The 23,033-nt window shown below is 39.2% G+C and overlaps 1 protein-coding gene, 1 non-coding gene and 1 pseudogene across 3 annotated transcripts; all 3 read left to right on the forward strand.

Annotated features, from left to right (window-relative positions):
* The first annotated feature begins 1,101 nt into the window (after positions 1–1,101).
* On the forward strand, positions 1,102–20,067 carry LOC148123331 (zinc finger protein 431-like). 2 transcript variants are annotated; one of them, XM_087906184.1, is made up of 4 exons: positions 1,102–1,239; positions 17,151–17,277; positions 17,476–17,536; positions 18,265–20,067. In XM_087906184.1, the coding sequence occupies exons 1-4, from the start codon at positions 1,213–1,215 to the stop codon at positions 19,544–19,546; spliced, it is 1,497 nt and encodes a 498-aa protein (XP_087762310.1). In that variant the 5' UTR covers positions 1,102–1,212; the 3' UTR covers positions 19,547–20,067. The 2 variants fall into 2 exon arrangements, with proteins under 2 accessions (XP_087762310.1, XP_087762311.1); XM_087906185.1 differs by having other exon boundaries at positions 17,686–18,407.
* Positions 1,879–3,243, forward strand: LOC148123332 (E3 ubiquitin-protein ligase RMND5A pseudogene; annotated as a pseudogene).
* Positions 20,068–21,774: 1,707 nt separating the features above from the next.
* Trnak-cuu (transfer RNA lysine (anticodon CUU)) lies at positions 21,775–21,847 on the forward strand. The gene has a single exon. It is a non-coding gene; the product is annotated as a tRNA-Lys (tRNA).
* The last annotated feature ends 1,186 nt before the right edge of the window (positions 21,848–23,033 follow it).

The following is a 23,033-nucleotide window of genomic DNA, read 5'->3' on the forward strand; positions in this document are numbered from 1 at the left end:
CTTGTCTCTTAAAGAGACAGATCATTATAGTGAGGGGGTCTCTGAGGTTCAGGACCCCTGATTGACTGACATTTGTCTTGGGAGTGTCCTGGTGATGTGCTGGTAGGTGTTTCTATTTACAATGCTTGGAATGCTAGGAATTTCCTTTGAATGGGCTACTCTTGGGTAGGGATTTGGTAATCTCAGCCTGCCAGGCATTGTCTCAGGGTAATCTATGGAGACTCCAGACTCCATTTAAATTTATTGATGTCCAGAGTCCCAGGTGATAATGGGTGAAAGGAAAGAACTTCCTTAGGCTGACCTGCCCAGACTTAGCTTTCATGACTGGTCCCCACAGGGTGAGTGTCTCACAATAACAAATATCTCCTTTTGTATCTTTAAATCTCCCTTTAGCTGTTAATATTCTGGGCATTCTTCCACCTGTGGGACAGGGATATACTATATTGTAGTGTCAAGGAGAAGACTGGGAAGTGTCTGTGGAGAGCAGGAAAATAGCAGGGTCTGCTATTGGAGTCAGGGGAACATGCTATGGAAACATATCTCTGCTAATCTAGAAAAGGTCTTTGGGATGAAAGTCAGAGTTAGGAACCATCGAGCTGTGTCTTTAATTTTTCATTTCTTAAATTTTTAATTAATTAATTAATTAATTTCCTGTTTCTTGAGACAGGATTTCTCTGTAGCTTTGGAACCTTTCCTGGAACGAGCTCTTGCAGATTTCTTTTCTTTCTTTTTTCTTTCCTAATTTTTAAAATTTATTTTTAGTTTTTTGAGACAGGGTTTCACTGCACCTTTGGAGCCTGTCCTGGAACTAGCACTTGTAGATCAAGAGATCTATTTATCTCTATTGTCTTTTGAGACAGGGTTTCTCTATAGCTTTGGAGCCATTCCTGTGAGTAGCTCTTGTAGACTAGGCTGGTCTAAATATCAAAGAGATTCACCTACCTCTGCGTTTCATGTGCTGGTATTAAAGGCATCCACCACCACCATCACCACCCTGCTAAGCTATGCCTTTAAGTACAGTGTAACTCTATGGGAGGTGCTCTTGTCGCTCAGGCCTCACTAGCCAATCAGATCCTCCAGGTGACCTGCCAGTCAGAAGTTGTGCAGGATTCTTCCGGCGGTGTCAGCCATTTTCAAGCTTGACTTTGAAGAGAAGTCAGCAGCAGTGGTCTTGTGTGCTCTGCTGTGAGTGCAGGAAGCTGAGCAAGGAGCATGGGCAAGTTGGAAAACCACGATGTGGTGAGTTTGGGGCTATTCTCAGACCGGGAGAAGCGGTTAGTTGAACCATGGGAGACAGTGTGCTGCATCCTCCTCTGGCCAGGTGGGAGCTGGTGACCAGATGCAGAGTTCATTCTGTTTCTGCCTGGTCCTGCTGGTCCTGCCTGCCCCAGTAGGGTCTGCGTGAACATGCATGAATCTGCATGCTCTTTGAAATTCCCGAGCTGGCTGGCAGCGGCTGAGCAACTTGACTATGCTTACTGGGCCTGTTCAGAGATTTGGGAATGGGACTGTGCTTTGAAATACCATTGCTGGCTCCTGAGGGAGGCTCGCTTCCCGCTCCTGGGCCGTGGTTCTTGGTGCCCACCGGTAGAACCAGGTCATTGGCCGGTTCCCATGAAAACAAAAGCAATTGGCGGCACTGCTTGGGGGCAGCGAAACGCAGCGAGCCAGGGGGCCCGGGGCGGGACTCGGCGCCGGGTGGGGCAGGCGAGAGAGTACGAGCGGTGGGTCGGGGCGCCACGGGGCTGGCGGGCACGGGCTACACGGGGCTCCCCCGGCGCCGCGGTGGCGCGCCCGCCTTACCTTAGCCTCCCACGCCACCCGCCGCCTTGTGGGACGAGGAGCAGGACGCGGCCTCGGTGGGGCCCGGGCCGAATCGCTGCGGACCACCGAGCGTGGCATGGATCAGTGCTTGACGGTGGAGCGCGAGTTGGAGAAGGTGTTGCACAAGTTCTCGGGCTATGGACAGCTGTGCGAGCGTGGCCTGGATTAGCTCATCGACTACACCGGCGGCCTCAAGCACGAGATCCTGCAGAGCCACGGTCAAGATGCTGAATTATCAGGGACACTGTCACTTGTTTTGACAAAGTGCTGCAAAAAAATAAAGGACACTGTTCAAAAGTTGGCCTCTGATCACAAAGACATCCATAGCAGTGTTTCTCGAGTTGGAAAAGCCATTGATAAGAATTTTGACTCTGACATTAGCAGTGTGGGACTAGATGGCTGCTGGCAGGCAGATAGCCAGCGACTTCTCAACGAGGTGATGGTGATGGAAGCATTTCTTCCGACAAGAAATGCTGGATGTAGCTGAGGAGCTCTGCCAGGAATCTGGACGGTCTGTGGACCCAAGTCAAAAAGAACCATTTGTGGAGTTAAATCGAATATTAGAAGCATTAAAAGTCAGAGTTCTGAGACCTGCTCTCGAGTGGGCAGTATTCAACCGAGAAATGCTCATAGCCCAGAACAGCTCCTTGGAATTTAAGCTACACCGACTGTACTTTATTAGCTTGTTAATGGGTGGAACTACAAATCAGCAGGAAACCTTACAGTGTGCAAAAACTTTCCAGCCATTCGCTCAGAATCATCAAAAAGACATTCAGGTATTGATGGGAAGCCTCGTGTACCCAAGACAAGGAATTGAGAATTCACCATCTGTTCACCTACTTGATGCAAATCAGTGGGCTGACATCTGTGACTTCTTTACACGGGATGCTTGTGTCCTCCTGGGGCTCTCTGTGGAGTCTCCTCTCAGTGCCAGTTTCTCAGCAGGTTGTGTGTCACTGCCCGCACTAATTAACATTAAAGCTGTGATTGAGCAGAGAGAGTGTGCTGGAGTTTGGAACCAGAAAGACGAATTACCTATTGAAATGGACCTTGGTAAAAAGTGCTGGTATCACTCCCTGTTTGCCTGCCCCATTCTTCGTCAGCAAACAGCAGATAACAATCCACCCATGAAGTTGGTTTGTGGCCATATTATATCAAGAGATGCCCTGAATAAAATGTTTAATGGTAGCAAATTAAAATGTCCATATTGCCCAATGGAACAAAGTCCAGAAGATGCCAAACAGATATTTTTCTGAAGAAATGAGTTTGTTTGCAATTTGTAAGTGAAACTGAATTATGGGTACATTCAAGACGAGCGATCCATTGACTGCAGCTATCCAAGGACTGCTGGGTTTATGAGCTGTGCTCCAGAAGCTACTGACACGCTAGTGAGCACGAGGGCGTGCTCCAGATGGTGTTCCATAGGGCTTTTTATCACTCTTGGTCTCAGTTTCTGATCAAGTAAACACACCAGCAGTTGCCATTCAGTGCAGGTGTTGTATTTACTATATGGTGATTTTGTTACTCAAAAGCAGAAACAGAAGTTGACCTTCCTGACTTGTGTTTAATATTCCTGCTTTTACTTCTGTCATTTTTCTTGATAATTGTAAGCTTGAGCGTGTTTGTGGAAGAACTTTTTTTCTTGTTATATATACATAATTAAATGAAACTTCTTCATAGGAGTTTGACAAATTGAATTGTGGTTATACAACGAATTTGCTTTTTTGTTTTGTCTTTCTTTATGGCTTATGGAAGAAAGCTGTGATGAATTCCAGATTTGTGTTGCTTTTTGATGTTTTTCTCTGCTCCGGCTCTTGCTTCAAAGTCAGCACGCTTGCATTTGAGTTCTGTCTGTAGCCCAGCAGGCTTCCTGTTTAAAATCCCATCATGAATTTAGCCGGCAGATGTGAGAATGAAAGGGATATTACTGGTTCTTTGCTTTTATTACCAAGAGGTGCTTTTTAAAAAGTATATTTAATGAATGGAATTCTGAAGTGCGCACATAGGACCCTGTGCCTTGGAGGAACAACAGAAAGTGCTCTGGGAGAATGGAGGATTTTACTAAACTACAAATTTCCTAGATTAGTGTCTTGTCTCAGCATAGTGTGGAAGGACACACCTGGAGGGTTTTTGCTCTTAGAGACATTTGATCTCTGTTCACCCAGTATGGTAACTGCTAGTGTCTTGAAGCCCAGCTGGGTGGTTCAAGCTAACGAAGGACTCTACGTGGCAATCAGGAGTATCAGTCAGAGGTAGCTTATAGGTTCTTTCCAGGATTCTCTTGTTCTGCTGAAGGGAGCTGTAAGGAGGACCACAAAGCCATGCCATGGTGAATGTAGGGGCCACTGTCCCCAGACCAGGAAGAACAGGTTGGCTGAGCTTTCAGAGCTGCTTGGAAAGGAATGGACCATGAGCCAGACAGGGTCTGTTAATTTCTGTGGTGACCTGGGTAGTGGCCATTGGTCTCTGAGATTTGTTGAGTGTTGACTCCTTGGGTGAGGGGGAGGCTCTGCAATACTTGTGTGGGAGACTTTGAGCTTATAATCCTGTTGCCTCATGCTATGTAACTAGAAATTGCCTTTTTTTCTTCATTAAGAATTTCCACCTCTTCCCCCACCTTCCTTTTCCCTCTGCTTCCCCACCTCCCCCTTCCTCTTTAGTCCTAAGAGCAGTCAGGGTTCCCTTCCCTGCGGGAAGTTCAAGGTCCACCCCCCCTCCATCCAGGTCTATAAAGGTGAGCATCCAAACAAATCAGGCTTTCACAAAGTCTGTCCATGCAGTAGAATCAAAACCCAGTGCCATTGTCCTTGGCTTCTCAGTCAGCCTTTATTGCCAGCCACATTCAGAGTGACCAGTTTGATCACATGCTCCATCAGTCCCAGTCCAGTTGGCCTTGGTGAGCTCCCAGTAGATCAGTCCCACTGTCTCAGTGGGTGGACGCACCCCTCATTGTCCTGACTTCCTTGCTCATGTACTCCCTCCTTCTGCCCCTCATTAGGACCTTGGGAGCTCAGTCCAGTGCTCCAATATAGGTCTCTATCTCCATCCATCGCCAGATGAAGGTTCTATGGTGATATGCAAGATATTCATCAGTGTGGCTATGGGACAAAGCCTTCCCACTAAAATCGGGAACAAAACAAGGCTGTCCACTTTCTCCATACCTCTTCAATATACTGCTTGAAGTTCTAGCAATAGCAATAAGACAGCATAAAGAGATCAAAGGAATTCAAATTGGAAAGGAAGAAGTCAAACTTTCATTATTTGCAGATAATATGATAGTCTACATAAGCGACCCCAAAAACTCTACCAAAGAACTCCTACAGCTGATCACCACCTTTAGTACTGTGGCAGGGTACAAGATCAACTCCAAAAAATCAGTTGTCCTCCTATACACAAAGGATAAAGAAGCAGAGAGGGAAATCAGAGAAACATCACCTTTCACGATAGCCACAAATAGCATAAAGTATCTTGAGGTAACTCTAATCAAGGAAGTGAATGATCTATTTGACAAGAACTTTAAGGTTCTGAAACTTGCTTTAAACACCTAATCCTGCCTCTGCTGCACAGTGCTGGATAGACAGACCTGCAACTCCTTCAGGACCGGGCCTGGTCTGTGGGAAGGAAAAATAGACCAACTAATGAGTGACCTCCAGTATCTCTGTCTTTTAGTGCTTGCTTATAAATGAAGAGGGATCTGTGCAAGAAATGAGTACATAGGTCAAGATTGAAGCTGGTAGATTCACAGTGCAGAATGGGAGAGACAGGACAGTGGATGAGAACTTTCCTACTTCATCGGTAGTTGAGATAATCAATGTTTTTAGCTATGTACTAATTACCTAATTAGAAATTAGGTAATCAACTAAGATGCCCCATAAATGTCCTGGTGGCCACAGGCCAGGGCTATCAAAAATCTGGATAAAGAACTGACTTTCGCATGAAACCAAATTGCTGCAGTTGCAGTAGTTCAACCAAAATAGATCTGAGTAATATATGGCCCTGCCTAACAGGGCTTGTTTTAAATATAAAAAACCTGAGATAAAAGGTTTTAGAAATCTTTGATGTGTTCTAATATAAACCCCTAGTTTCTGAAGCATGTAGCCATAAATCCTGTTTCAACTTTTCAAAATAATTTTTTGAGATTATAACTATATCTATCCACATTTTCTTTCCTGTCCCCAAGCCTTACCATGACCCCTTATTATCTTCTAAGTCATGGCCCATTTTTCTTTAACAACAGTTGTGAATGTGACCTGTGTTTGGCTGTAGGATTTCCCAGGTATGAGGCCATGGGTTGGCTGCACTGCACATTGAGTGTGTAATGGAATGTGCTTTGGATGAGGAACAGGGTATGCTCTAGGAAAATGGATGAATGTCTACTAAAACACAAACTTTCTGGACTAGGACCCTGCCTACTGGGCTGGAAGGGCAGAACACGATGTGCTGTGCTGTCTGAGTCATTTGATCGCTAATCACCCATTTGGGGAGCTGATAATATTCTGAGGCCCAGCAGGGTGGCCTTAGCCAATGAGGGACTCTGGGAAGTCTTAGCAATCAGAAAGAATAGTGGTAGGTAGCTTGCAGGTTCTCTACAGGATTCTTGTCTACTTTTGTTGTGATGAGTTGTAAGGAAGACCACACAGACACTATGCCATAGTGAGTGTAGGGTGTTCAGGAGAGGTCTGTTGAGCTGTCATTTCTGCTGTGATTTGGATGGATCATGAGCCAGGCTCTGGTTCTGTTGCTCTATGTAATGACCTGGGCAGTGCTCCTTGTCCTCTGAGCCTCCCTGTGTATGGATTTCCTGGGGAGAGGAAGACTCTGTAGCACTGGAATGGTAGGTGATAGTGCTTGTAAGACCATTGTCCAGTGTACACACAGGGACATGCTTTTGGTGTGCAGTGGGAAGACAGATTTGAAAACTGATACTCTGGTTTCTAGAAGTTCTGAATATTGCAGTTTACATTCAAGTTTGTCTTGTAAATGTTTCAAATAGTTTAAAAGATGGTAGAACTATGGTGATGTTGATGGTCTTTTAGCAATACATGATTAAAATGCTTCTAATTTTTTGCTACTACCATCTGCAATGGTGTGATTCAGTGATATTTAGTTACAGGTAACAAAGGGAGTTTCTGAGCTGCAGAGGTTTCTTAGGTGTGTATGGTGTTTGGCAGGTAGATAGAGCAGGATCTATACCTTGTGCTATAATCCATTTGACAGGAAGCAGAAGTACTCTACATTATTTGGGGACTGAGCATCAGTGGGGCTGGGTTTACCTGAAAACACAAGGAGGTCTAAGGGGCTTTAGAACCTTAGCAGGAGATCATCTCTATTTGCAGAGAGGGCTCTAGAGCATGGGGCCTCTCTGGAAGAAATACCAGTAGCTGGAGGTTCAAAAACAACAGTTTAACAGTCACTTTGAAGTATTTGGGGAAAATTTTGAAGTCTTTATTTATTTAATTTATGCACATAGAATCATAGGTAGCTGGGTAACATTGGTCAAGATCACACATTTCGTGACTTAGTTTCCTTTAATCTTTTGATTACTAGCTGACTATATTTTCCTGCCTTTGTTCTTGGCTTTTTCTTTCCACCCTCTTTATTCTCTCCCAAATACCATGCACATTCTTGATTTTCAGCTTTGTGGTAATTTTTTCCCCCGAGATAGGGTTTCTCTGTAGCTTTGGAACCTGTCCTGGAACTTGCTCTGTAGACCAGGCTGGCTTCAAACTCACAGAGATCCTCCTGTCTCTGCCTCCTGAGTGCTGGAATTAAAGGTATGTACCACCACCACTCAGAAAGAAGTCATATTATGTCAATATGTGTACAATTTTTTCATAATCCCATTGATTACTATGAGTGCTTCCAACATGAATGTAGCTTTGTAATCGGCTTTCCTGTTAAATATTGGTGGGAAATGCCATTGTACTGTATTTATTTATGGTGCAAATTTACCAAACACAGCATCTTAATTTTGGTGCCTCATGTTTCCAAGGATCATTTATTTACTTCTTTATTTGTTTAGGTTTTGATGCTTTTGTTGTTAATCTGTGAGAGACTTTAGGTTTATTGGATAAAAGGTATTATGAATGTTGGCAGGTGACTCAGCACATATTCATTTTGGAGGTGACCTGAATTCAGATACCTACACTCAAGCTGCAAGGCTAAAAACTCTACCGTTTGAGATCCAGGGCATCTGAACCCCTCTTTTTTGTGCTACTGGTATACATATGGAAGACATTCCCACTCATGCACACACATTTGCAAAAGATAGCAATAAACTTGTTTTCAAAAGTGCTTGTGATTTATAAAGAAATTAGACTAAAACAAGTTGCTTTAAGTGTCCACTGATTCTTTAAAAATCTGTTATCTTGCATTTTGTTTTAAAATGTTTTCATTTCCTCACTCTGATTGCAGACGTACAGACAGTCATCAATCAGGGGGAGCAAAATGGTGTCTAAGTGATCCTAATAGACATCCTTTTCTTTACTATAAGACAAGGAGATTTTATTAGTAGTCAAAACTATTTTCTACAAAGTTAAGATATGAGAAGGTTTTAAGTGAATCTCTCCAATTTTGGTGAAACAGCCCTCCTCACCCAAGCCATTTTCTATTATAGGTAAAGGATAAAGAACTGAAGTTTGTCAGATGAGTGCTGGTCAGTGATTTCTTAAGAGATTGATTTTGGTTAGAATCTTGTAGTTTTTATTTAAAGGAGCATAATATGTCTTTGTGACTTTGATTGTTAGTGCTACCCATTTATGTTGTTAATTTTATTCATTGTTATCTAAGTATATTGATTACTTTCTGGAAAAAAGGGTCTCACCAATTTTGTATTCAGATTTCTCATGTTATTAGCTCCTTGGGTTTTTGTTGGTTTTGGACGTTTCTATGGAGAGACAGTTTTAGTTTTCTCTTCCTTCTCTTAGATGTTTGCCTCTTTCCATTTACTGGCATATCTATGTTCATGTTTGTGTTTTTGCTGCTTAAGTGATTGATATGAATCTGGCTTTTTTGCATATTTGTAATTATTTTCTGACCAGAAGCACTTTTTTAAAAATGCTGAACAGGCATGACTAGGACCAACTCCACAGCCCTGCCTGCTTGCTCTAACTAATCCAACATGGCAGAGGTATATTTATGCCAGTTCTCTAAACTATTCTCTCTGCCCCAGCTCCAGAGACATGGCATGCCTGTGTCTCCATTAAGCAATTTGTAACATGCTGCATGCAGACCCTATTTAAGTGCAGTACCTCCCAAAAGAGTCAGAGCTATTTGTGCCAGCACAAGCCAGGAGCTGTGGCACACTTCCTTGCTGCTAGCTAACAAATCCCATCTGGAAAAATAGGTGACTACCAAGAAGTCTTGCATAACTCTGTTCTTTTGTGTCTAATTATTTTTTAACTCTCTCTGGGTTTATGTTGATGTAGTTGCATCATTTTTGGCACCATTTGGTTGATGGAGGCTTGTTTGTTTGTTTCCTGGATGCCCAGAAATAATTACACAGAAACTATTGATTACAACACTGCTTGGCCAATAGCTTTGGTTTCTTATTAAGTAACACATCTTAAATGAACTCATTTCAATAAATCTGTGTATTGCCATATGGCTGTGGCCTACTGGTAATATTCCATCCGGCGTCTTTCTCCTTTGGCAGCTACACGGTGTCCCCCTGACTCTCCTTTCTTTTCACCTCGTTCTTTGCTCAGAATTCCCACCTTGCCCTATTATGTGCTGCCATAAGTCTAAAGAGGATTTTTGTATTAACCAACGGGAATAAAATATATTCACAGCTTAGAGAGGGGAATCCCACATCATCCTGGAAGCTATAACTGTAGTGATTCTAGAAATTGCCATTATCTTCTGTTTTTGATAAATAAAAAGTCTGATTTTCCTCAATAAAACAGTCACAGCCTTCTCTTGCTGTAGCCTTTCCAGCCCAAGTCTGGCTTTTTTCCTTGCGGCCCCATCGGGTGATCTTAGCTTGATACATAAGCACAGGTGCTTAGAAGACTTCATGAAAAATTTATCTCGACATCATTTGTGTGATATTTTTGTCCTAATCTTTCTTAGTCTCTCCATGTCTTGAGAAAGTATGTAGGTAGAATTACAAAGGAATAAACTGATTTCCTGTACAAAATATTGCTTCTATTGGATGGTTATTACTGATGACTTATTCAGGTCTACAGTGAAAAAGATGAAGAAGAAAGAGATGATAAGTGTAGCTTCAAATTCCTCTACCATCTGCCAGCTCCGAAATCACCATTCAGAGAGGCTTATATTAATTATAAATATTTGGCCAATGATTCATGCTATTATTGGCTAGCTCTTACATTTAAATTAAACAATAACCCATAGTTTGTATATATCTGCTTTTCTACATGATTCATGACTTGTTACTTCACATCTTTATCCTCCTGAGACTGATGGAGTTTCCTTGTATTCTCCTTCTTTCTCTCTGTGTCTGTTTGGGTTCTCCAGCCAGCTATATTGTGCCCTGTCACATATTCACAGCATACAGAAGGACATCCTACATCAGAAAAGTCTGTTTTGTGAAGAAAAACAATACTAGGTAGTTTCAGATGGCAGTCTAGTGGTGAAAAACAGTGCAGAGATTATCAAAGATTTTAGCACCATTAAAGGAAAGAGCTTGGCTGTGCATTTGAAGCCTAGGAACATGCTCCAAGTGTAAGACTGCATCTAGCTAAGCCCTTAATTCTTGGAAGAAGTACACAAAGTAATTCCTTGTCCCAGGAGCAACATCATATAGAATCATGAATACATGCCATCCTGGGAAATATAATGATACACTCTGTAAAATTTTAAAATTCAAGATATGGGTGTAGCTCAGTACAACAGCATATGCTTGATAGGAATAAAACCATCATTTCATTTTTGTTTGTTTATCTTTGAAGACTAGGTTTGTCTGTGTAGCCCTAGCTATCCTGAAAGTAGCTCTACATACCCGGCTGTCTTCAAACTCAGAGATCCTCTGATTCTGACTTTCAAGTGCTGGGATTAAGAGTAGCCCAGCATTCCTGGCTTTTTTGTTTTTATATTGTTGTATGTAGGATGGCATGTATTCATGACATTAATACTGCCTGTGCCTTCATAGTCATTGGATTGTAGGTGCATAACCTTCTTCCTGCCTGTTTTTTTTGTTTTGAATTTTTATTTTTAAAAGAGTATTTTACCTGTTTGCATGGATATGCACCATGTGAGTTCCTGGTTCTTATATTGATCAAAAGTTGGTACTAGAAACCCTGAACTTGGAATAATGGATAGTTATGATCCCCCATGAGCCCACCTATATGCAAGACCAGAAGGACTCTGTACTGTTGAACCATCTTTCCTGCTCTGTGTTGATTATTTGTAATCAGCTTATTAATTGCTATTGTTTTCATTTGTCCATTTGTAACTTTTTGAACACACAATACCTTTTAGTAAAATCTTATTTATGTTGCAGTTTATATTGGGGCACTTCAGGTTTCTGAATAAAGAGTTGAAGTAAATGCATAGCTCTTTGTTGAAGCTGCATTAAAAATCATGAGTTATTTCTATCTTTTATGTTTGTGTGATTAATTTTTTTCATGTGAAACAGATATTTAATATGTTGTTGTAGCCCATGTGGCTCCAACATAAATATCTATTTTTCCTAACTGGACTGATACAGAGGCACAAGGAATAACTAGACATACCTTATATCATTATTACAGAAAAGGGCATCTCAGGCATCTTTTTCCTGAAGATCTCTCCTGAAGATCCCCTGAAAATCTCCCTGAGTTTATTTTTTCAAATATCTTTTATACTAATACATAAAATGGATGGGAAAATACATCATCATTCTGTTGCCTAGGCAACCAGGTGAATGGCCTTTCCTCACATTGGCATTTACCTGTCTCTTGAGTGTGTTAGCAGTCACATAGGCTTAAATTAGCATCTCTATATAAGGCATCCTCTAAATTACAAAGAAAGGGAGCAGCCAACATCCTGTCCTTTGTCAGGCAGAGATGGGCTGTCTGTAGGGCTATGTGATCAGTTTGGATCAGCCCAATGGCTTTAGAGCCTGGCTGCCACACTATAAAGGAAAATGGGCCTACAATCCATTCTCTCTTATTAATTTTAATAATTTCTGTGCTTTTGCAACAGGACAGATGGATTATGCCTGACTTGGGCAAAGTCCTCTTTATCCAATTTTTTTTGTCTTTGGAACAGGCATTTATATATGCTAGTCCCTGTCTTAGGCATTTGGAGAGAAGAAGCTTTAAATCTGTCATTGACTGTTGATCTCTGAAAAGAAAAGAGATTAGTGGAGAGAAATATACTTTTTAGGCCCTGTATATCAGCCATATCTTTTGTTAGAATATATCATAATGCTTTATGAATAATTATGTTCCCAAAGGCTATATTTTTTCATTTTAAAGGAGAGTATAATTGTCTGAGTTGAAAATGGTTTTTTCGCTGGTATAGAACATCACTTAGCTCTCAGCATTTGTATCAACTTTTAACATTTACTATCATAACCTCTTTTTTTAGTAATTTTTAGTTGTAACCTTTTACAACCATGATTTTTTTATATTATTGGTCAATATCGATCTTTAATATTTTAATTTATAATTTTATATTTAGCCGGTCAGTACCAGCTCTCCTATTTTTATAATTTCATATTTAGCCGGTCAGTATCAGCTCTAAATCATCATAATTTTATATTTAGTCGGTCAGTACCAACTCTTGAATTATTTATTATTTTATATTTAGTTGGTTATTACCAACTTTTTCATATTTTTTGTTTACCATAATTTTATATTCTTTTTGGTCATTACTGATGTATTTAGCATTACTGGTCATTAGCAGATTTTTTTCATCATCTTATATGTAGTTGTAAATATCAGGTCATTACCGCTAAGAGTATAATACCGTTTTCAGTCACTGTGTAGCTATTAAACCCTTAGTCTATCCCCTTGTTAAGTGAAGAGGGGTTTTTGTTAATTTTTATTGAGTATTTCTTTTCCTGAGGGGAAGGCTTAGGTCTTAGTTCTTAGGTTTAATATTTTATTTAAAATGAGTTCTGTGTCCCATAAACCGAGAACATTCAAATGTTTAGTTTGTATCTGTATTCTAAAGCAACAGGTTTCACAGCATAGCCAGCTGCAGATGTTGCAGTCAACTCATCTCAGCAGGATTTCTTTGTCTGAAGTCTCCCTGCAGAGATGCAGGTTGGAGGCTGCAGGTCCGGATCAGGCTCCTCTCCTTGGGCTGGGTTACTGGTTCCTCCTGGAGCTTTTCTCATTCTGTTTCTTTTGGTGGGCAGTTGTCAGCTAAGCTGTCCTCAGGTCTGTTGTCCTTCTTTTGAGTGCACTGAATTAGTCACTCTGGAAGCCATCTGGCTTGATTTTCATCCTATGAGAAAACACAGACATGCCCTCGACCCTAGATTAGGATGGGATCAGGTTCTTTCCATATTTCAGTGCAAGGGTCCTTCCACCTTGCTTTAGCAAATGTGGTTTTTGTACTATTATGCCACAATCTGTCCGCAGCTGATTGCTCATGGACATCTGTATTTAGAAAGTTTAGTGTAAACAATGCATGATTAAGGCATCGTGTGATGTCTGAGGATACAACTCCCCCGTCTTTATTTTTTTAGAGTTGTGTTTTTAAGGAGTTGTGTGTATGTTTTATAATTTTTTGTCCTTGAGGATTATATGGAATACCAGTCTTATGAATAATATTTTATTGACTATATAATCTTTGAAAAGCTTTGTTAACATATTTAGACCCATTGTTTGTCTTTATTATCTTTGGGGTTTTTATGTATGAAAAGCATTTTAAGTAATGAGTTATTATATGCTTGGCATCTTTTTTAGTTTGTTTTGTGGCCATCATAAATCTTGAATATGTATCAATTGTTATATGTATATATCTCAATTTTTTAAACTCAGTAATACGAGTTGTATCCATCTGCCATATATGGTTAGGAATCAGTCCTTGGGGATTTACCCCCAAATGAGGCATAGGTAGATATTGTGGGCATTTTTTATTATGTTTAAAAATTTGATGAGTAGCTTTTTTGGCTAACTAAAATTGTTTCTTTAAACTTAAGCGGTTTTGATGGTGTAAAGCATGTGACTGTTGTTTAAGTTTAACTTGAGATGTAGTAATTATTTTTGTAAGTTTGTCAGCTAGAGCATTACCTTAGCTAATGAACCAGGAAGACTTGAATGTGTTTTTATATGTTTCCTAAAACATGGTAACTTTTTATATTGTATGGTTTTTTGAATCTGTTGAAACAATATCTTAATTTTTTATTGTTAGTTTTTATATAAAATACGTGTCTGTCATGTGTGGTTATAATCGATATAGCACATCTGTTGTTTTTGTAGAGCCTGTTTTATCTATGAGAGAGTCTGTTTGGCAGCTTTTGAAAGCTGCCTGTTAGAATTTGGATCGTTGTGTCCTTTAAGTATTTTATTTAAAGGCTCGAGGTCTCCTGTAGGAAACCTTAAATAAGGCCTTACCCATTGTATATTTTTTAACAACTTCTGAAAGTTATTAAGAGTTTTTAAGTTACCAATCCATTTTAAAAACATAAGGACTCCAGAAATTAGTCATCAAAAGAACAATTAATCCAATAAGAGTATATATAACAGACCTAAACTGAAAACTCTTAATAGATGACCCCAAAATGACTGAAAGACATTTAAAAATTGTTTAAATATAACATTTTTAACCTTTGGAGAAAGGTAAATCAAAACAACTCTGAGATTTTACCTTACCCTGTAAAAATGACGAAAATCAAAAACATTGTTTACAGCTTCTGTTTAAGAGAAACTTCTCCATTGTTGGTGGAAATGTAAACTGGCACAGCTGGCCTGTATCCTAGTATGTCGAATTTTTAGAAAATTAGGCAACAAATCATCTCAAAACTTAGCTATATATTTTTGGGGCCTATATATAAAAGATGTTTAACCTTGTCATAAGGACATGTGTTTAACTAAGTTTATAGCAGGATTATTTTATCATACATAGAATCTGAAAACAACCCAAATGTATCTCTTTTACATACCTGATAAATGAGATAGCCATAACTATCATAAAATATTTTTGAGTGACTCTAATCATACAAATTGAAAAACCTGTATAGCAAGAACTTTAAATCTTTGAAGAAATTTAAGCCATCAGACAATGGAAAGAGCTCCTATTTTCTTATAAAGACAGTGTCAATATCGCAAAATTGACAATATTATTGAAAGCAATCTACAAATTTAAAGCAAATGTCCATTAAACTTGTAACAGAATTTTTTGACTTTGAAAAAAAAGTCCTCCATCTTATGAAAAAAGACAAAAACTCAGGATAGACTAAATAATCTTAAAACCCTGTACAATTAAGCAACTTTTGAATACATTATAAACTCTGACTTTAAACTTTATTACAGAGCTATAGTACTGAAATCAATCCATCTTGGATATGAATTTACCTGCCTACAAACAGCAGACTTTTGACGAAGAAGCAAAATTATGAAATGGAAATGAAGCATTTTAACCTGCTTATCCTAGAGGCTACCTTAATTTAAACCTGTCTTTTTTTTTCAGTTGAAGCTGCGCTGTATGACGGGGGTAGGACATAGGCTCGCTTTGTTAGACTGTCTTTTCGAGCTCTGGTGGCTGGATTTTTAATTATTTTTTTTATTTTAACTTGTAAATCATAAAATTAGGAAAATTTTTTGAATCCTTTTTTTGTTTTATAGACTCTGTGAGGTTAAATTTGTTTTTTACATTTACTCTTGCTCCTGTTGGTCTTTTATCTGCAGGTGAGTTAAATTAGCTGACTACTGTGACCATGTGGATACTTAATCTCAGCAGTAACTTGGTGATTTTTGGGTCAAAGGTCATTTTTTCTTTACCTTTTTTACCCATTTAGCAAGCAATAAAAGTTGCAATTTTGTATCTATCATATAGATTCTTAATAACTGTTACTGTTTTTGTTCTGCTCTCATTCCCTTTAGTTTAGAACATGAATACTTTTTTATCCCATAGTTTTATATTTACAATTTTTATTTTTGATTTTATTGTCCCATTTTGTTATCTAAGCACATATTACTCATGTATTTACCGATTTTTTTTCGCGGGTTTTTCGCATCTGGTCCCTTCTTCCTTGCTTTTTGGGGTATGTGGATCAGCCTCGCATTCTCCTCCATCCTTTGTCTGGTCTCCCTTGGGAGTTCAGTAATCATCATTCATGGTCTCTTGTCTGGTCCTTTTTTTGGCTTTTTATGGATTTTAGTGGTCAGTACAATGTTGTCTTTTGTATTTTTTGTTTTTTTTTTCAGCATTTGTCTCGGGGGTCCAGCGGTCAGCCCCACGTTGGGCACCATTATGTTGTAGCCCATGTGGCTCAAAAAACAAATATTGATTTTTCCTAACTGGACTGATACAGAGGCACAAGGAATAACCAGACACAACTTACACCATTATTACGGAAAAGGGTATCTCAGGCATCTTCCTTGTGATGATCTCTCCTGAAGAGCTCCTGAAGATCTCCCCGAGTTTATTTTTTCAAACATCTTTTATACCAATACATAAACTGGATGAGAAAATACATAATCATTCTGTCACCTAGGCAACCAGGTGAATGGCCTTTTGTCACATCCCAACCTACCTGTCTGCTGAGTATAATATCAGTCAAGTAGGCTTAAATTAGAATCTCTATAAGGCATCCTCTAAATTACAAAGAAAGGGATCACACAACATCCTGACCTTTGTCAGGCAGAGATGGGTTGTCTGCAGGGCTACATGATCACTTTGGATCAGCCCAATGGCTTCAGAGCCTGGCTGCTACACCATAAAGAAATATGGGCCTACAATATGTATTCCTGGATTTCCTAGAAGTGATTGCATGGCCTAGGCATGTATTCAACTCAGAGGCAGATAGAGATATACTTGCCTCTGCATTCTGAGTTCAGGGATTAGAGGTGTGATTCAATGCATCCAGCTTTTTTCATCTTATTTTTTTTTGTAGTTAGGAATTAATCATTCATACAGTTTCTATTATCTGTACTCTGTACTCTTGATCTATTTACATATCATTTATTGGTGGTTAGTAGGCATTTCTCTTGCAAGGTGATATCCGATTCTAAGGGTTCAGAAATGACAAAAATGAACCTCCTATTCAGTTTGCTTCTAAAGTGACTCAGTAATTGAATTATGATGTCTATGTCATGGAATAAGTATGGAAGGCACCAGAATTATATGATTATACTGTCAAAGAAGTATATATTCACAGTGTTATCAAACTCATGCTTTCTGTTGATTACATGTATGGGATATTTTAGAATGCAGTGACCTATGATGACGTGCATGTCAACTTCACTTTGGAAGAATGGGCTTTGCTGGATCCTTCCCAGAAGAAACTCTACAAAGATGTGATGGCGGAGACCTACAGGAACCTTACTAGTATAGGTAAGACTGAATTATCTTTCATGTTTCAAATACGGGGACAACTATTCATTGGTTACTGATGTTCTTTTGTAATATGATTGAGAAAGAAGAATAGGGTAAATAAATCAGCCATGGTTGTAAGGTTTGTTTCAAATGGTAACTAAATTTTTTACAATTTTTAATATATAACATATATGTTTTCTGGCACTATATTTTTAGGATACAGTTGGGAAGACCATAATATTGAAGAAGATTGTCAAAGTTCTAGAAGACATGAAAGGTAATTTTCATGTATAACCTGATACAAATGTACCTCTGAAGAATTTGTAATGTATCCTATATGTTTTAAAGAAAAGCAACAGTGTAAATAATAAAGTACATCGATGTTTATTAAATTCTCACTAAATCATATACCTTAATTTCATATAGGAGAACTGCATTTGCAAGTCATTCTTTTAAGAAAGAAGTCAAGGAAACAATGTCTTGACCTATATTACCATTTGAATCATAATACAATGAGAGCTAAACTGTGAAACTGCCAATCCATTTATTTCATATTATTCATATTATAAAAGATATAGATGTTGAAAATGTGATAAGTATTTCTCTAAAACTCTCTATTACACTAATAATCTAGGACTGTGTAATTCTTTGTCCTAGTTCACTTAGCAAATATAATATCACTCACCATGTAGGAAACTTTATGAATGCAATGAGTGTGAAAGCTCTGAGATTTTTCAGTTCTCTTCAAATGCATGATAATTCTCATAGAGAAAAAAAGATTCTGTAAATGTGAACCATGTAATAAAGGCTGGTATCAGTTATCTTCAAAGATGAAAAGCAAGCCTTAATGAAGGGGAAAAGTTAGGTTGTAAACATGTTGATAAAACCTCAACATATAATTCCTCTTTAAAATAGGACTAAATTGTAAAATTAATTTATACAGATAAAAAAATCAACAATGTATTAAATGTAGTAATGTCTTCACATGTACCATTATCATTGTAGGCATGAAACACGTCAAACTAGAGAGAAAATTTCTGCATGCACTCAATGTGTTAAAGCCTTTGCATGTGACAGTCATCTTCACAGGCATGAAAAAACACATACTAGTTTGAAACCCTATGAAGAAAATGAGTGTGGTGAAGCCTTTTCACAACACAATCATCTTCAAATGCATAAAAGAGCATACACTAGAGAGAAATCCTATGAATGTAATCAATGTTGTAAAACGTTTCCATGCCACGACTGTCAAAGGCATAAAAGAACACATACTGGAGAGAAGCGTTTTGAAAGTAATCAGTGTGGTAAAGCAATTGTATTTCACAGTAGTCTCCAAAGACATAAAAGAAGCCCTACTGGGGAGAAACTTTATGAATGTAGTCAGTGTGGTAAAGCCTTTACATATGACAGTAATCTCCAAAGACATAAAAGAACACATACTGGAGAGAAACCCTATGAATGTAATCAGTGTGGTAAAGCCTTTGCACAACTCAGTAATCTACAAATTCATAAAAGAACCCATTCTGGAGAGAAACCCTATGAATGTAATCAGTGTGGTAAAGCCTTTGCACAATACTGTAATCTACAAATTCATGAAAGAACCCATTCTGGAGAGAAACCCTATGAATGTAATCAATGTGGTAAAGCCTTTGCACAACACAGTAATCTACAAATTCATGAAAGAACCCATACTGGAGAGAAGCCCTATGAATGTAATCACTGTGATAAAGCCTTTGCATGCCACAGTAGTCTCCAAATACATAAAAGAAGCCATACTGGAGAGAAACCCTATGAATGTAATCAGTGTGGTAGAGATTTTGCACAATACAGTAATCTACAAAGACATAAAAGAACCCATACTGGAGAGAAACCCTATGAATGTAATCACTGTGATAAAGCCTTTGCACAACACAGCCATCTAAAAACTCATGAAAGAAGCCATGCTGGAGACAAGCCCTATGAATGTAATCACTGTGATAAAGCCTTTGCACAACACAGTCATCTACAAATTCATGAAAGAAGCCATACTGGAGTGAAACCCTATGAATGTAATCAATGTGGTAAAGCCTTTCCATGTCACAGTCATCTTAAAATTCATGAAAGAACCCATACTGGAGAGAAACCCTATGAATGTAATCAGTGTGGTAAAGCCTTTGCACAATACAGTCATCTACAAATTCATGAAAGAACCCATACTGGAAAGAAACCCTATGAATGTAATCAGTGTGGTAGAGGCTTTGCACAATACAGTCATCTACAAATTCACGAAGGGAGCCATACTGGCTAGAAACAAAGCCTTTATATTTCATAGTAGTCTCCAAAGGCATAAAAGAACCCATACTGTAGAGAAACCTTATGAGTGTAATCAATGTGGTAAAGCCTTTGTATGTCATACTCGTCTCTAAAACAAATACTTGAGGGAAACATTATGACTGCTATTGGTGTGGTAAAGGCTTTGTTTATCATAGTCATCTTCAAAGACATGAACTAACATGCTGGAGAGAAACCTATGAATGTCATGAGTGTGGTAAAGCCTTTGCATGTTACAGTCATCTACATATTCATGAAAGAAGCCATTCTGGAGTGAATCCCTATGAATGTAATCAGTGTGGTAATGCTTTTTCACTTCACAGTAGTCTTGAAATGCATGAAAGATCACACTGGAGATAAACTCTGTGAATGTAATCGTAAGAGTGGTAAAGCTTTGAATGTATGAATAATCAAAATTATGAGAAAAATCATACTGCAGAGGAACCCTATAAATGTATTCATTGTGATAATGTTTTGTACTTTATATAGTAATAAAACTTTTTACATGCAACAATCTGTTAAAATCTTTGCATATTACTTTAGACATTGACTACCTGAAAAAGATACTGAGGACTTCTTATTATAAAGTATTTGGTAAGATCTTTAACCAAACACTTATAATCAGCTACACAGTGATTTGGGATTCCCCTCTGTTTGCTGTGAATGTGTTTTGTTACCATTGTTTAATAAAGAAGCTGCTTTGGGTCTATAACCTTGCAGATTAGAGCAAGGCAGGAATTCCAAGCAGAGATAGAGGAGAAAAGAAAGTGGAGTCGGATTTCATGTATTTGCTGAAGAAGACAGATGTCGTGGAAGCTTACTGGAAAATCACAAGTCTTGTGGTAGAATACAAAATAATAGGAATGGGTTAATTTCGGATGTCAGAGTTAATAAGATTTCTGAGCTAGCTGGGTTGTGGTGGCATACAACTTTAATCCCTGTACTAGGGAGGCAGAGGCAGGTGGATATCTGTGAGTCTGAGGCCAGTCTGGTCTACAAGAGCTAGTACCAGGACAGACTCCAAAGCCACAGAGAAATCCTGTCTTAATACCTCCCCAAAAAAAAGAATTCTGAGGTAAAAAGCCAAGTAGTGTTTTAATTAATATTGTTTTCATGTAATCATTTCAGGTCTGGGCAGCCAGGCATGAACAATTATCCTCCACCTATAAATTTGGCAGTGTTAACAATCTTTTCAAGCATTATGTTCTTTTTATATGGTTTGTATTTACAATCTTATGGTAAAAATGAATTTGTGAGTTTATGAAGCCCTTTGTATTAGGTAAATGGGCCAGCCAAATAGGCACATTCTTACTCTGAAACCAGACCTAGTGATGTACACAATTTTGACTCTGAAACTGGCGCCAAAGATATATATCCTGACTCCAAAATCAAGACAAAGAAACACACATTGTTCCTGAATCCAGAGACAATGAAAGAAACACCTGACCCTGAAACCAGACTCAAAAGGTAATAAGGGGCTAGTGAAAGAGTACACTTTGACTCTGAAACAAGAGCCAAAGAAACACATGCTATGCTAGACCAGCTGAGCACAACACCTGCTAATCCGTAAGCTCGAGATCTACCAACCCCAGAGAAGGAAATCCATCCAATCTCTGCTTTGTTCTAGATCAGAGACTAATATCTAACCAATTCCCACCCTGAGAATCTTCTCCCTGAGAAAACTCTGCCCCTAAGAAATCCTATATAAGTTCTGTACCATTTCTGTTCACATCTGCCCTTTTCTGTCCTAGCAGAGGCAGCCCCTCTCCTGGATTCTTCCCTTCCAAATAAATTTCTAAAATAAGTTTTGGGTAAAGATCTTTCTCCGGAGTGATAAGAAACTTTGTAGTGGATTGGAACAGAGAAGCTTTGATCACCACTGCTGCCAAACTCTCTTAAAGGAGCAGAGCATAAGTAGCAACTCTTCACCAGAGACTGCAATATTTCAGCAGCAGTTTCCCATTAACTCAACTGAAGCAGAGAAGTAACTATTTTGGCTGAAGCTGAGAAAATAATTGACATTTCTATTAGGAAAATCCCTAGTGTGGTGGAACATAGAAGTATTGGAAACCTCTGCTAGGAAAGTCCCGTAGGGAAGTGGAGCAGAACAGCAATGAACACGTCTGCTTTGAAACTCTCTTAGCAGAATGAAACAGTGTAGAAAGGAGTTGCGGGCAGCCATGCTTTTCATCCTGCCCAGCTCCCGCCCGGCTAGCTCAGTCGGTAGAGCATGAGACTCTTAATCTCAGGGTCGTGGGTTCGAGCCCCACGTTGGGCGCCATCTGTAGAAAGGAGTTGCTGGCAGGCATGCTTTTCATCCTGCCCAGCTCCCGCACGGCTAGCTTAGCCCCAGAAATAATAACACATAAGTTGTATTCATTTAAATACTGCCTGGCCCATTATCTCTACAGAGTTAGTTACTGGCTAACTCTCACATCTTGATTTCTAATAATCTATATCACACCACAAGGTGTGGCTTACCGGGAAAGATTCAGCATGTCTGACCTGGTGGCTGGCTCCATGGCGTCTGGCTCATAGCCCTCTTCCCAGCATTTTGTTCTGTTTACTCCGCCTACCTAATTTTCTGTCCTATCAAGGGGCCAAGGCAGTCTCTTTATTGACCAATGAAAATAACACAATAGACAGATAACCCTCCTCCATCAAAACAGGACCAATCTGTGATGGCTTGAAGAGGAGCAAAATTGCTACATCCTGCAAAATGAACCTCTCCCACTGGACCACAACCTCAGGTATGGCCGGACTTTTCAATAGTCAGTATATATCAGGGACCTTCTTTGACAAGTATACCACTTACCAGGGTAGGGGCATGGGGAATAGAAAAATAAGTAAAGATAATGAAGACATATGAAAATAATAAAACAGAAGCATAGGATAGTACCGGAAGGGAGTTCCAGTGAATATTGTAAGTCTGCCTGCATTTAATTTTCCATAGACTTTTATACCCTGATACAACAGGGGAAAGAAGACAAAAAACTGCTTTATGATGCATAGGACAACTAAAACAGTTACTTGCTTCAATCCTTTGAGCCATCAAGCCCCTAATTGTTGAGAAAAACATTCTGTTATTCAGGCAGTGAATTCACCCTAGACCAAGTGTCCTATAGGCAGTCATTCCCAAAGTCAAACCTCTTAATTCAAAAGGAGAAGTATGTTTGAATTCTCTCACTTTCTCAAGGGTGAGTAGATTCACCTGTATGGGCCCTTTTAAAGTACACAACACAAAACAACAACACCTTAGGTGAGGCTGTGTAACCACACCTGTTAACAACTTGGAGCAACTTCAAACTCTGACCTTCAGATAAAGTGGAAATAGACTCCTGGTTTTGGACCTCCACAAGGACAACTTCTCCTCATAGCTGTAGGGATCCAGTACACTTTCCCTTCACAGCTGTGGGTATGGACTGACTTCTAACTGTCAGGGTACCTTTTTCGTCAGAGCCCTA

This window comes from Myodes glareolus, chromosome 1 (assembly GCF_982192425.1).
Source record: "Myodes glareolus chromosome 1, mMyoGla1.1, whole genome shotgun sequence".
NCBI classification, from domain to species: Eukaryota; Metazoa; Chordata; class Mammalia; order Rodentia; family Cricetidae; genus Myodes; species Myodes glareolus.

Coding starts and splice junctions, on each gene's coding strand:
- LOC148123331 (XM_087906184.1), top strand. CDS start 1,213: ATGGGCAAGTTGGAAAACCACGATGTG. Junction 1,240..17,150: donor AGTTGGAAAACCACGATGTG/GTGAGTTTGGGG, acceptor GGGATATTTTAG/AATGCAGTGACCTATGATGA. Junction 17,537..18,264: donor AGTTCTAGAAGACATGAAAG/GTAATTTTCATG, acceptor TTATCATTGTAG/GCATGAAACACGTCAAACTA.